The 12,398-nt window shown below is 51.2% G+C and overlaps 1 protein-coding gene across 6 annotated transcripts in view; it reads right to left on the reverse strand.

Annotated features, from left to right (window-relative positions):
* Window positions 1–12,398, reverse strand: part of Ryr1 (ryanodine receptor 1) — a 124,667-nt gene that overhangs the window by 65,662 nt on the left and 46,607 nt on the right. For all 6 annotated transcript variants that reach the window (XM_038339323.2, XM_038339326.2, XM_038339328.2 and 3 more), the window contains 13 exons: window positions 11,091–11,357; window positions 10,569–10,769; window positions 10,112–10,223; window positions 7,435–7,581; window positions 6,029–6,302; window positions 5,229–5,343; window positions 5,009–5,141; window positions 4,384–4,478; window positions 3,003–3,138; window positions 2,615–2,801; window positions 2,429–2,537; window positions 1,077–1,197; window positions 812–981 (listed from right to left, as the gene is read on the reverse strand). In XM_038339323.2, the coding sequence (XP_038195251.1) occupies window positions 812–981; window positions 1,077–1,197; window positions 2,429–2,537; window positions 2,615–2,801; window positions 3,003–3,138; window positions 4,384–4,478; window positions 5,009–5,141; window positions 5,229–5,343; window positions 6,029–6,302; window positions 7,435–7,581; window positions 10,112–10,223; window positions 10,569–10,769; window positions 11,091–11,357 (2,067 nt within the window). The remainder of the gene's footprint in view (window positions 1–811; window positions 982–1,076; window positions 1,198–2,428; window positions 2,538–2,614; window positions 2,802–3,002; window positions 3,139–4,383; window positions 4,479–5,008; window positions 5,142–5,228; window positions 5,344–6,028; window positions 6,303–7,434; window positions 7,582–10,111; window positions 10,224–10,568; window positions 10,770–11,090; window positions 11,358–12,398) is intronic.

Consider the following 12,398-nt stretch of genomic DNA (forward strand, 5'->3'; position numbering starts at 1 on the left):
GTGTTGCCTTGGTACCCAAATTTCTAATCAGTCATTCTCCTAACTCACACTCCTCCAGATCTCTACCCACATCCTTATTACTTGGGCAATAAGTAATAAATCTCTCTCTCTCTCTCTCTCTCTCTCTCTCTCTCTCTCTCTCTCTCACACACACACACACACACACACACACACCAGGAACTGATTACCGAAACGCATGACTCTGATTTAGCTGTTCTGTAATGTCAACAGGATTTCATGTAGCTCAAGGCTAGCCTGGAACTGCTGGTCATCCTGTCTCTACTTCCCAAGTGCTGGGATTACAGGTTGAGATTGCCCAGCCTTTTGTTGTTGCTTTGGGTTTTTGTTTTGTTTTGTTTTTATGACTTGTTTTATTTTGGGACAGGGTCTCATTATGTAGTCCTGGCTGGCATACAACTAGCTACATCCAGAACTTGCTACCTAGACCAGGCTGACCTGCCCCTGCCTCCTGAGTGCTGGGATTAAAGGCGTGCATCACCATGCCCAACTCCACTTTGGTTTTTTAAGGCAGAATTTGACTGTAGCCCAGGGAACTCACAGTCCTCTGGCCTCCATCTCTCTGGTACTAGATTAAAAGTGTGTGTCACTACACCCAGCAAATGAGCAAATGCTTTCTCGTAACTTAAGGACTGGGGATTCCTACCCACTCTGCAGCAAAACTGTTTTCCATGGGTTTTGTTTTCTATCACAAAGGTGGAGGTGAGATTGGGAAATGTGCACCATTTCAGTTCCGTTGATGCTGTCCCTCAACCCGTCCTGTGTAGGTGACTAGCTAGGTGGGGCTACTCACCGTGTCCAGTGAGGCGGCTGCCCTCATGTCCGGAAGGAACCCCACATCCAGCACATGGAGCAAGAAGTCCTGGTTCTCGATGCCATACACTCGGTCCAGGAAAAGCACCATGGATGCCTTGTGGTCAGGCACGAAGGATGCAGACATCTTTGGCTGTACCAGTGCCCCATCTATGTTCAAGGAGGGTGGGGTGTTGTTAGCATGTGTTTCTCTCCCCCTTGATCCCTCCCAGCATCACTCCCTTGACATCTCCTGCTGCATCTACCTTTGCCCAGGGTGGGGATCTGCAGTGGGAGGCTGATGATGCCCACAAGGTCATCCAAGGGCACAAGGGATCGAAGGATGGCTCGGATCCTCAGGGCCTCACCCTTTCCGGCTTGGATCAGCTGGAGATGGTGGACAGAATAGGCAAAATATCAGATAGCTCTGACTGTTCTGTTCCATCCATTCCTGACACGCTGGCGGTAAAGCAAGCCTCCCTTTGTGTATGTGTTGTATGCATATGTACATGTGGAAGCACATGTATGTACACATGTATGTGCATTTGCATGTATGTGCATGTATATGCAAGTATGTGGGCTTGCTCCTATACCTCAGAGTGAAAATCAAAGTTGATGCCAGGTGTCTTTCTTTCCTGATTGCTCTTCCCTTGTTTTCTGAGACTGGGTCTCACTGAACCGGAAGCTCATTGTTCCAGTTAACTTGGCTGTCCAGTCAGCCCTAGTGATGCCATTTTCCTGGCCATTGTTTCTTTTTTTTGGAGGGAGGTGTTTTGTTTTGTTTTGAGACAGGATCTCTCTGTTATATAGTCCTGGCTGCCCTGGAACTTGCTATGTAGGTCAGGCTGGGCTGTAACTCAGAGATCCACCTGCCTCTACCTCTTGAGTGTTGGGACTAAAGGCGTGCACCCTCATCCCTGGCTGTTTATTTTGGTTCGTTAGGAGGTGCATATGCCATGGTATGCATGTGGGGGTCAGAACACAACGAATGGGAGTTGGTATTCTCCTTCTACCACAGGAGTCCTGATGATTGAAATCAGGTCATCGGGCTTGGTGGCAGGCACCTTTACACACTGAGCTAGTGGCCCCCTGTTTGGTTTTTGAGGCAAGGTCTCACATAGCCCAGGCTCGCGTCTAAGTTGCTGTGTAGCCAAAGATGACCCTGAACTTCTGACCCTCTGGATTTTACCTTCCCAGTCCTGGATGCCTGCCCTGTGCCACCACACACAGCTGTGTTGAGACTGGGTCTTGTTACGTTATGCAGGGTGGCCTCAAGCTCCCAGTACTCATGCCTTTACAGTCCTGTGACCATAGGCGGGTGTAACAGGTACCAGCGTGGCACCATTCCCAGCTCAAGTCTCATTTATGACCATCTGTATGCACCTTCTCCACCCCTCCCCCGAGTCCTCTGAGTCTCCACTCCATTTCCTCCACTGGGCTCCGTGGGATCGGGGCCTGAGGATGTCTTTGTCATGAGTGTGTGTGCCCAGTGTCACCTAATCTGGGACCACACCCACAGTGAGCTCTATGAATGTTGTCTGGGGCCTGAAGGCTGAGGTTGAAGGCTGGCCACTCACACCCGAGCCTTTCCCAGCCCACCTGCCCTCCCAGGGCTCACATGCATCTCGGGTGCACAGCGTCCCAGCAGGTCGATCAAGGCGGCGTAGAAAGACATGATGGCGTGTCCCAGGTGCACCCGGTTTTCTTCCGGAGGCTCCTCACCAAAGCTGTAGGGGAGAAGGTGGTGGTGGGAGGGGTCCAGGGGCATGGTGGTTACCATACTGTGAAGGAGACAGGGACTCACTGCTCACGTCGCCGGTCCCTGCGGACACCCGGCCCATCCCGCGCAGGGTCCTCGGAGATGCGGATGGCCTCCTCTATGGCAGCCAGCAGCCCCGAGCCACCCTCGCCCCTCAGGGCAGGTCCAAAGCACTCGGGTTTTCGGATCAACAGCCGCACCACCACATTAGCGTTCTCTTCTACACTCTCGCCTGGCGCCCAGAAAGGTTGAGAGCTCTCGAGGGGACCCCCACGGAACCCCAGAACCCAGCACACCCAAGGGTAACGTCAGGTCCCCCTTGACCCTCAGACACACTTAACGGGATCCCCTCGGGGAGGCCTTAAGCTCAGGGTATGGATGTCATTAGAGCGAGGCTTTAGCTAGTGACTCCACACCTCCCACCTCGCCTCACCATTGACGAAGACGGCAAAGCGCAGGAAGTCCAGGTAGCGTTCACCCCCACAGGGATTCCACCCGATGTCAGGATATCCTTTGGCCAGGAGCATGGGGCAGCTTTGTAAGCCGCAGCCTGCCAGGTATGATACAACCTGCAATGCAGAAGTGTAGTGAGAAACGGCGGGGCTGCGTCCCGCCACCCGCCGCCGGCTAGCTTTGCCCAAAATAATTACACGGAAACTGTATTCTTTTAAAACACTGCCTGGCCCATAGTTTCAGCCTCTTATTAGTTAATTTTTACATCTTTCTTTAACCCATATTTAGTAATCTGGGTAGCACCACGAGTTGTGGCTTACCAGGAGAGATCTTAACCTGCGTCCATCTCGGAGAGGAGAAGCATGGAGACTCACCACGCGACTGCCTGAAGCGTCTCTCCCTAACTCTATTTCCTTGTTTTCAGGGAGCTCAGCCCAAGACTACTCTCCTCCCTATGGTTCAGGCTTACTATCCCGGAGCTCCTCAGCCCCACACACCTCCAGGTCCTCAGCAAGCTAACCCTAGGCTTATCTCCATCCGTGCTGTTCCCTTTCTGAGCATCCTTCACCCCCCCAGCCCTCCCCATAAACGTGAGTCAGGTTATTCTTCCATGCCCACCACCTGGGATAAGACGCAGCATCCTTGCTACAGCCTCCAGGACCCCACGTGACCTCCATGGCATCATCTTTCATTGCTCCACCTCCACTGCCTTTATCCCAGCCAGGGCTCTCGGCTGCTCCAGGGACCCTGCACTGCCCCTGCCCCTGAGGTCTATCCGGCTGCCTAGATCATTCTGAGCTTTATTCAAACTTCACCCTCTCAGTGGGGCTTTCTCTAACCAATGTCCCCGGCACCTTTCCCTAAAACAAGGTCTCTCTATGAAGCCCTGCCAGCCTGGAACTCACTCTGTGGACCAGGCTGGCCTCAAACTCACAGAGGTCCACCTGCCTCTGCCTCTGAGTGCTGGGATTCTTTCTGACTTATAAATGCTTTTAAGGATGAGCTCATTAGTTCACAAAATCATGATTACGTAGTCACTGAGCAGCCTAAATGACCAAGGTCAGACAACGCGGTCTCTTTTCTGGGTCACTCAGTTAGGGAGTGGAACAGATGACTTTAGTTGCTGAACCCAAAGCCTCCTGGAGCCCCACTTGGCCATGACAAGCACCAAGGCCACCCAGAGGGGTCGCGTAGCCCATAGACTTGCTCCCAGCTTCTTTAGTCAGTGGCTGCTGGTGGCTCCTTCCATGTTAGTTCCCTTCTGAACTGGGCCCTGAGATGTCTAACGTCAGTCTGAACAGCGTGATCAGAGACAGCACGTGCCCACACAGACAGGCATGGCTAGGCTTCCCCCGCCACACCTTTTCCAGGTCTTGCTCTTGCAATGCCAAAGCCAGCTCGTTGTTGTCAATGACAGAAGCAGCTGCCACATCCAGGGGCGTGGAGCCCTGCATGCCTGTGGGGACCAAGAGTGATCAGAGTGGATTTGGGGGATGTATCGCTGGCTTCCCCACTCTTTCTCAAAGATTTATGCGCATCCCATGTGTGGCGTGTGTGTGTGTGTGTGTGTGTGTGTGTGTGTGTGTGTGTACAGGTAGACACAGAGGCCAGAAGAGGGCGCCAGATCCTTTGGGGCTGGAGTTACAGGAGGTTGTGAGTCACATAATATGGTGCTGGTATCTGAACTCTGATCCTCCTGATAGAGCCATAAGTGCTCTTAACCACTGAGCCATCTCTCCAGCCCCTCCCCAGTCTTGATGGCGCCAGCTCCTCTGGGAAGCCCTTCCTCACCGCCCCCTTTCCACAGTGGGCTAAGGTGGTCTGTGCTTTTTCCTCTGGGCTGATGGAGTCTGAAACTGAGCTTTATTCCCTGGCTGTCGTGTGAGCTGTGGATAGGTCAACGTTGTCTGTGTCAGCATCTTAATTGCTTTGGGGAGAGGTGGGGGCAGTGAGATAGAATAACTCTATGGCCTCTGGGTTTCTCACCCAGGCCAATGCCACTGTTCTCCAGCAGATAGCTCAGGTGGTCAAACATGGAGCGCTGGTTCTGCCGGCTGATCCGGCAGAAGTAGCAGAGGAACCGGCAGCAGCTTGTCACCATCTTGGGGAAGCGGATCTCCTGCAGGGGGTAGGAGGGAGGGCCAGCGGTGAGTGCCCACACTCTGTGTCCCCTCCCTGAGCTCCTGCCCCCATCTAGGCCCCTCACCTTCGACTCGCCACCCCCAAGTACGTTCACCATGACCTCCATGACGGTTTCGTGCATGCCCAGGGCTCTCATCAGGTTTGGGTGCTGGTAGAAGACTTTGTTATTCATGATGTTCCTGGGAACAGACAGAGTGGGTGGGGTTAGCACAGCCTGGGGATGGGGGGAGCACATCCAGGGAGAGCCACGGTCACCATGGTGATAACAGTTGGCGCTCTCTACGTGCCTTTTGCAGATCCAAATCCATCCATCCTTTTTGGTTTGTTTTGTTTTAGTTAGGTTTTAAGACAATGTCTCACTCTGGTACCTCAGGCTGGCCTAAATTATGTAGCCCAGGATGGTCTAGAATTCACAGTCATCTTCTTGGATCCTGCCTCCCAAATGTAAGTGACAGGTATGAGCCACCACCTAGCTCTTCACCCATCCTCATATCCACTCTGGGAGACCATCTCGCCAGCCTAATTATTAATATTCATTATTATTGTGAAACAGGGTCTCACTATATATCCCAGGCTTGTGTAGTCCAAGATTGTCTGGAACTCAAGATTCTCCTGCCTCAGCTTCCTGAATACTATCTTGTTATTACTATAAGCGCAAGTCCCCAAAGCCCCATGGTCACTCTGTGCAGGGTACTGCCATTCCCTTTGTTACAAGAGAAGACTCTAAGATCAGAAACAGCAAAGGTGCTAAGAGTCCCACATTGACCAGGAGCTACTGAGGGAAGAGTTAACCCATCAGAACAAGGGACAAAAAGGGTGGGAAGGACGGCAAAGCACCTGCCAGCCGGCGGTGGGGGCACTCACCCAATGCTCTGGATCATGAGGTTTTCCTCCTGGGGACCCATCTGCACGATGAGCAGCGAGCGGATCTGGCCCAGGCACTCCAGCAGGCTCATGGTGTCCTCCACTGAGGACGGCGAGATCGTGTAGGCCCTGGGCAAGGCGCGCAGCAGCTCGCCAAGCCCATCGTATTGTCGGTGCAGGAGACTGAACATGGCACGAACCAGCTCAGGGCTCTGAATGAAATCCTCCTGGGCCCAGCGCACCACCGTGTGGGACACCAGCTCCTGCAAAGACTCTGAGAAAAGGTTGGGACACTAGGCTGTGGCTTTGAACCAGAAGAGAGGGAAGCCTTTCTCTGTCACTAACTGCCTTGTCTTCCGCTTTCCACAAACATATGAATCCAGATAAATTTTCTGTTGTCCCAAGAATCAATCTCTTTCACCCTCCACCCTCTCTTCCTCCCTCCCTCCCTCCCTCCCTCCCTCCCTCCCTCCTTCCCTCCCTCCCTCCCACCTCTCTCCCACCCTCCCTTTTTTCTCTCTTCCCTCCCTCCCTCCCTCCCTCCCTCCCTCCTTCCCTCCCTCCCTCCCTCCCACCTCTCTCCCACCCTCCCTTTTTTCTCTCTCTTCCCTCCTCCCTCCCCCTCCCTCCCTCCCTCCCTCCCTCCTTCCCTCCCTCCCTCCCACCTCTCTCCCACCCTCCCTTTTTTCTCTCTTCCCTCCCCTCCCTCCCTCCCTCCCTCCCTCTTTCCCTTGGCCTCTGCAGTCACACACACACACACACACACACACACACACACACACACACACCCCAAAAAAATACACAATAAAAATGGGCAGGCTGTTGCTGCTCACATCTCTAGTCTCAGCACTCGACAGGCAGAGGCAGGAAGATCTCCGTGAGTTTGAGGCCAGTCTAGTTCACAAAGCAAGATCCAAGTCTACATAATGAGACCTTCTCTCAAAAAAAAAAGTAGGCTCAGACTTCTACCAGTGTCAGAGAGTCTGTCTAGGGTGTGGCTAATAAACAGTTTGCACTGCGACACCCGACACGGACCATGTGTTTCTGATTCCTCAGCATGGTAATCATTTCACTATGAGAGAAAATGGAAACGAGGACCACAAGGAAACAGGAGCCATCACAGTGCTGGAGCTGTGCGCATCCCGGGCTAGATGCACCATGACTCTGATAGGTGACACCACCACACAGTCAGCCGCAGCCTGGACACTTGGTCCACATCTCCAGTACCCTCTTCTTCTCCAACTCTCTTGCTTTCATGTTTCCCTCCCTCCGTCCCTCCCTCCCTCTCCTCTCTGTCTCTCTGTCTCTGTCTCTGTCTCTCTCACACACACACACTTCAGAGACAGTCTCCCCGAGCCTTGGGTTGCCCGCCCCACCCTGTCCCTGCCCTTGTCCCCAGTCCTCACGAGGCTTGTGCTCCTCAGCTGCCGGCTCCTCCTCAGGTTTCTCCTCTTTCTTCTTCACCAGCCTCACTTTCTCCAACAGGCTCATCAGGCGGCTACCCAGCGTGGTCTCTTCCTCTGGCTCCTCCTCCTCTCCCTCCAGCTGGATTCCTGGAGGCCAGAAGGTATGGGATGCCCCTCTAGTGCTTGCTTAGCATCCGTCGGGCCATTCCTTCACTCCTTCATCCATTCGCCTCTCTCACTCAGGCATACGCTCTTAGTTCTTCATCCTCCTCCTCCTGTGTCCATGCGTTTGCCAACTCAGTCAGTCTATGAGGAACTTGCTGTTTGTTTGTTGGGCTTGTTTGCTTTTTTGAGGCAGTCTCACATAATCTAGCCGGACCTAGAATCCCTGATCTTTCTGCTTCCACCTCCCGGGTGATGGGCTGACAGATATGTGCTGACCAGCCTGGCTCTGTTTATTTTCATTAACTTGGAAAGTAATTGTTGGATTTTTGAGACAGAATCGTGTAGACCAGACTGGCCCTGAACTCCCAATGGAACCCAGGCTAGCCTAAAACTTGTAAGTGATCCTCCTGCTTCAGCCTCCTGAGCACCAGTGAACGCCACCATTCCCAGAAATATCTGCCCTTTAATCAAGTCACCCAAATATGTTCAAAGGACAAAAGAGGAAGAAAAGAATGAAGAAAGTGTCAAAAGAATTTAAAGAAAGCATGCTGTCAGTGGAACACCCATCAGAGAATTTATTACCACTATTATTATTACAATTATTATTAATAATTAGTGTGTGTATTGAGACGGGGTCTCATTATCCTAGAACTCACTCCGCAGACGAGGCTAGTCTCAAATTAACAGAGGTTGACCTGCCTTTGTCTCCTAAGTGCTAGGATTAAAGGCATGTGCCAGATATAGGGCTGAGAAGAGACTATTAATAAAGAGGTAGATGTTATAAAAAAGAACCCCATAGATAAGTATAGAGCTGGGTTTGTGGTGCACGCCAGTCATCCTAGCACCCAGGAAGTGGAAGCAGAAAGATCAAGACTTTAAGGCCATCGTTGGCTATACGACCATTTCAAGGTCAGGCTGTCCTCCAGGAGAACTTAACTTAAAATTAGCAACCACACTTTTCCAAGAAAATATATTTTAATTTAGAAAGGACTTTTTTTCTTTTTTCTTTTTTGAGACAAGATTTCTTTGTGTAACAGTCCTTGCTGTCCTGGAACTAGCTCTGTAGTCCAGTCTGGCCTCAAATGCACAGAGATCTGCCTGCCTCTGCCTCCCGAGTGCTGGGATTAAAGGCGTGCGCCACCACTGCCCGGCTAGAAAGGAATTTTTAAAAATCACTTGGAGAGGTGTGGATTTGAGTGGTAAGAGAAAGAAACTGTGACCTTGAAAGGGGGGGGGGAGGTTCAGAGGGCAAGGGAGTGGCTCAGTGGGTAAAGACTCTTACTTCATAAGCCCGATGAGCCGCAATCCTTATGATGTTGGATGTCAGGGTGCACATCTATAATAACAGCACTCCCATGTGGAGAGGCAAGGTGGGAACAGGAGAACCAACCAGACACTTCCACAAGGAGCAGAAGCACGAGAGAGTTTGCCTTGGAAATAAGGCAGGAGCTGGGTGGTGGTGGCATGCACCTTAAGTCCTAGCACTCGGGAGGCAGAGGCAGGTAGATCTCTGTGAGTTCGAGGCCAGCCTGGTCTATAGAACTAGTTCCAGGACAGGCTCCAAAGCTACAGAGAAACCCTGTCTCGAAAAAAATTTTTTAAAAATTGTTATTTACTTATCTCTGTGTGGTATGTATGCGCGCGCACACACACACACATACACACACACACGCACACACATGCACACACGCATACCAAGACACACATGTGGAGACCAGAGGACACTCACAGGAATCGGTTCTCTTCTTTGACAATGTGGGTCCTCGGGACTGAACTGAGGTTGTCAAGCTTAGGAGCAAGTATTTTTACCTGCTGGGACATCCTGATGGCCATTTGTCCATCCTTCTGTCCATGAATTTGTACACCCATCCAATCTCTTGCTTACAGTCAGCTACTCATATGCCCATCCTCCCGAACACTAATTAGTCACATCTTTCCATTGATTATCTGTCTGCTCAACCATACATGCATTCAGTCATTCACTTAATCATCTTATAGTGCCAATACATGTTTCTTTTGTTTTTATTTTTCACCAAGACAGGTTCTCACCATGTAGCTCTGGCTATCCTAGAACTCACTACATAGACTAGGCTGGCTTTGAACTTTGAGATCCACCTGCTTCTGCCTCCCAAGTGCTGGGATTAAAGGTGGGTGCTGCTACTCCTGACTTAAAGATTTATTTATTTTTATTTTACATGTATTAATACTTTGCCTGAATGTAAGTCTGTATACCGTGTGTGAGCCTGGTGCCTGAAATGGTCAGAAGTCATTGAACACTCTGACTCTGGATTTACAGATGGTTGTGAGTTGTGTGTGTGTGTGTGTGTGTGTGTGTGTGTGTGTGTGCTGGGAATCGAACCCAGGTCCTCTAGAATAGCCGGTGCACTTAACCACTGAGCCATCTCTCCAGCCCCCACGTGGCTGTTTAAGATCAGTAAATCTTACTGAAACTTCAGGAGAGATTGCAAAAGAAAGTTGGTGGCAGAGCTCTCTGAACCTGGTCTCGGCTTACCACAGTGTGCCAGCAGGTCTTGGTGAAAGTTAATCAGATCTTGTCGGACTTCTTCAGGGAGAGGACAATCTTCCTCATCTGCACCATTTTTGAATTGCAATAGCATGTTGATCTAGAGAAAGATTAAACGCTAGAACAAAGGCCTTCGACCTCAGAGCAGGGTGACCTCAGAGCAGGGTCAAGGGTCATAGATCCAACTGTAAGTCTCTCTGTTGGGTTATGAACCCAAATGTGAGCTACTGAAGAATATCTGAGAGACTAGAGGCGGATGTTAGGGGCAAGAGGCACGACCCGTCTCAGGTGACTTAGTGGCTAGCTCAGGAGAGCCAGAGGTCAGTACATAAGTTCAAGGGTCAAGCACCAGTTTTGAAGGTGATCAGCATCAATCAGCTGGGACTGGGGAAATTTGAGGTTGGGGTTTAGACAGTAAGGCCAGCGGAGTTAGGGGTCAGAGGACCTGCTCCTGGGGCGGAGAGCGGAACTCTCGGGTGCGTCTTGCGGTCTCAGCAGCACTCATGGTGAAGGCTTTCATGAGGAGGCCATAGCGCCCCCGCTGGTTGCCCTGGAGCCTGTCCACATAGCACTCTGCAAAGGCTGCCAAGGACTCCACACGGTGCTGCAGCTCTTGATCACAGAAATACTCCAGGAGGTGACACATCTGTGGGTGGGGAGACAACCATGCAGCAGGAGGCATGGTGGTGAGACCATCAGGACTGCTTTGAAGCTTTCAGTGTTTTCTCCTGCCTCTCCAGGGCCCTGCCCAGGGTCAAACACCATCCATCACCCGCTGAGGTCCTTAAGTTTCCTCTCACACGGGAATCAGAGAGACAATCCAAGGCAGAGACAATCCACCCCACTGCCTTCTGCACTGCCATAGCTCCCCACTGTTACTGGGCACAGTCCAGACCCACACTCCACCAGACTGGGCGTCTTTGAGCCCAGATGGATGGAGGCTGAAAGACGGGAAAACCCAGCCCACCTGTAACTTCACAGACTCCGGCAGCTTCATCTGGAGCAGCCCCTCCTCCAGCTCTTCTTTCTCTTCTTCTGCTGGCTCCTCCTCTTCTTTCTCCTCGTCTTCCTTCTCATGTGCCTCTTCCTCCTCATCCTCCTCCTTCTCCTCCTCCTCATCTTCTTCCTCCTCCTCCTCCTCTCCCTCCTCCTCCTCTTCCTCCTCAGTGAATACTTCAGGCTCAATCATCTTCAGGATCTGCTTCACATCCTCGTCACTAAAGACGCCCATCACCTGCAGGGCAAGGTCTGAGTCCTTTCTGGGGCCTGAGGGACCTCCTGGTCTTACCCTAGTCCCACTTTCCCGACCTCCTTCTCCCCCACACACCAGGACCATGCCTGCATTGGTTGATATGGCTCCTTCGCAGGCAGAACGCCACTCCCACCTTGCTGTTGCTTTCGTTAAGATCCCCCAGTATGGTGGGATTAGAGCTAGACATGATCAAGATATACAGCATATATATATATATATATATATATATATATATATGCGTCTGTGTATACATATATATGTGTGTGTATACATATATATGTGTGTATACATATATATGCATTAGTGTATACATATATATGCATGTGTGTATACATATATGTGTGTGTATACATATATATGTGTGTATACATATATATGCGTGTGTGTGTATACGTGTGTGTGTGTGTGTGTGTGTGTGTGTGTGTGTAACTGGTAAGGAACAAACTCTTTAACCCTCCCCGAGTCCACATCTGTGCCTCACCCACACGGCCCAGACCACATCATCAGACATCAGCACCACTCCCTTCACGAGTAGGTGTCCTTTCTCTTAAGCCTGGACACAGGTGACTCTGAGACAAGACACGCTCTACACCGGATAAAGGTCTACACAGGTTGCAGCACACACCCACGCACACCTGACCCAGTGAAGATGCTAATAGACTGAAGTATGGAAGGGAAGTTAGGAAGCAACAAAAGAGAGACGAGGGGAGACAGAGGAACCAATGGCAAGAGGCTAGAGGACTAACTGGCTGGCTAGATGAATCGATAGTTTGAGTTACAGAGACCGGAAGGGGAGCCGAGTGAAGGACAGAGAGGAAGGAAATGGTGGGAGAGACGGCAGACGAATAAAATGAACACATGCTGTATAGGTGACTGGACTGTGTGGTCATTTGACCGAGGTTGTCCCCCATAGCTTATGTATTTGCATGCTCAGTCTCCTGTTGACAAACTGTTTGGGAAGGACTAGGAGGTGTGGCCTTGTTGGGGGAGGTGCGGCCTTGCTGGAGTCAGTGTGTTTCTGGG

The sequence above is a fragment of the Arvicola amphibius genome, chromosome 8, assembly GCF_903992535.2.
Source record: "Arvicola amphibius chromosome 8, mArvAmp1.2, whole genome shotgun sequence".
Lineage (NCBI taxonomy): Eukaryota > Metazoa > Chordata > Mammalia > Rodentia > Cricetidae > Arvicola > Arvicola amphibius.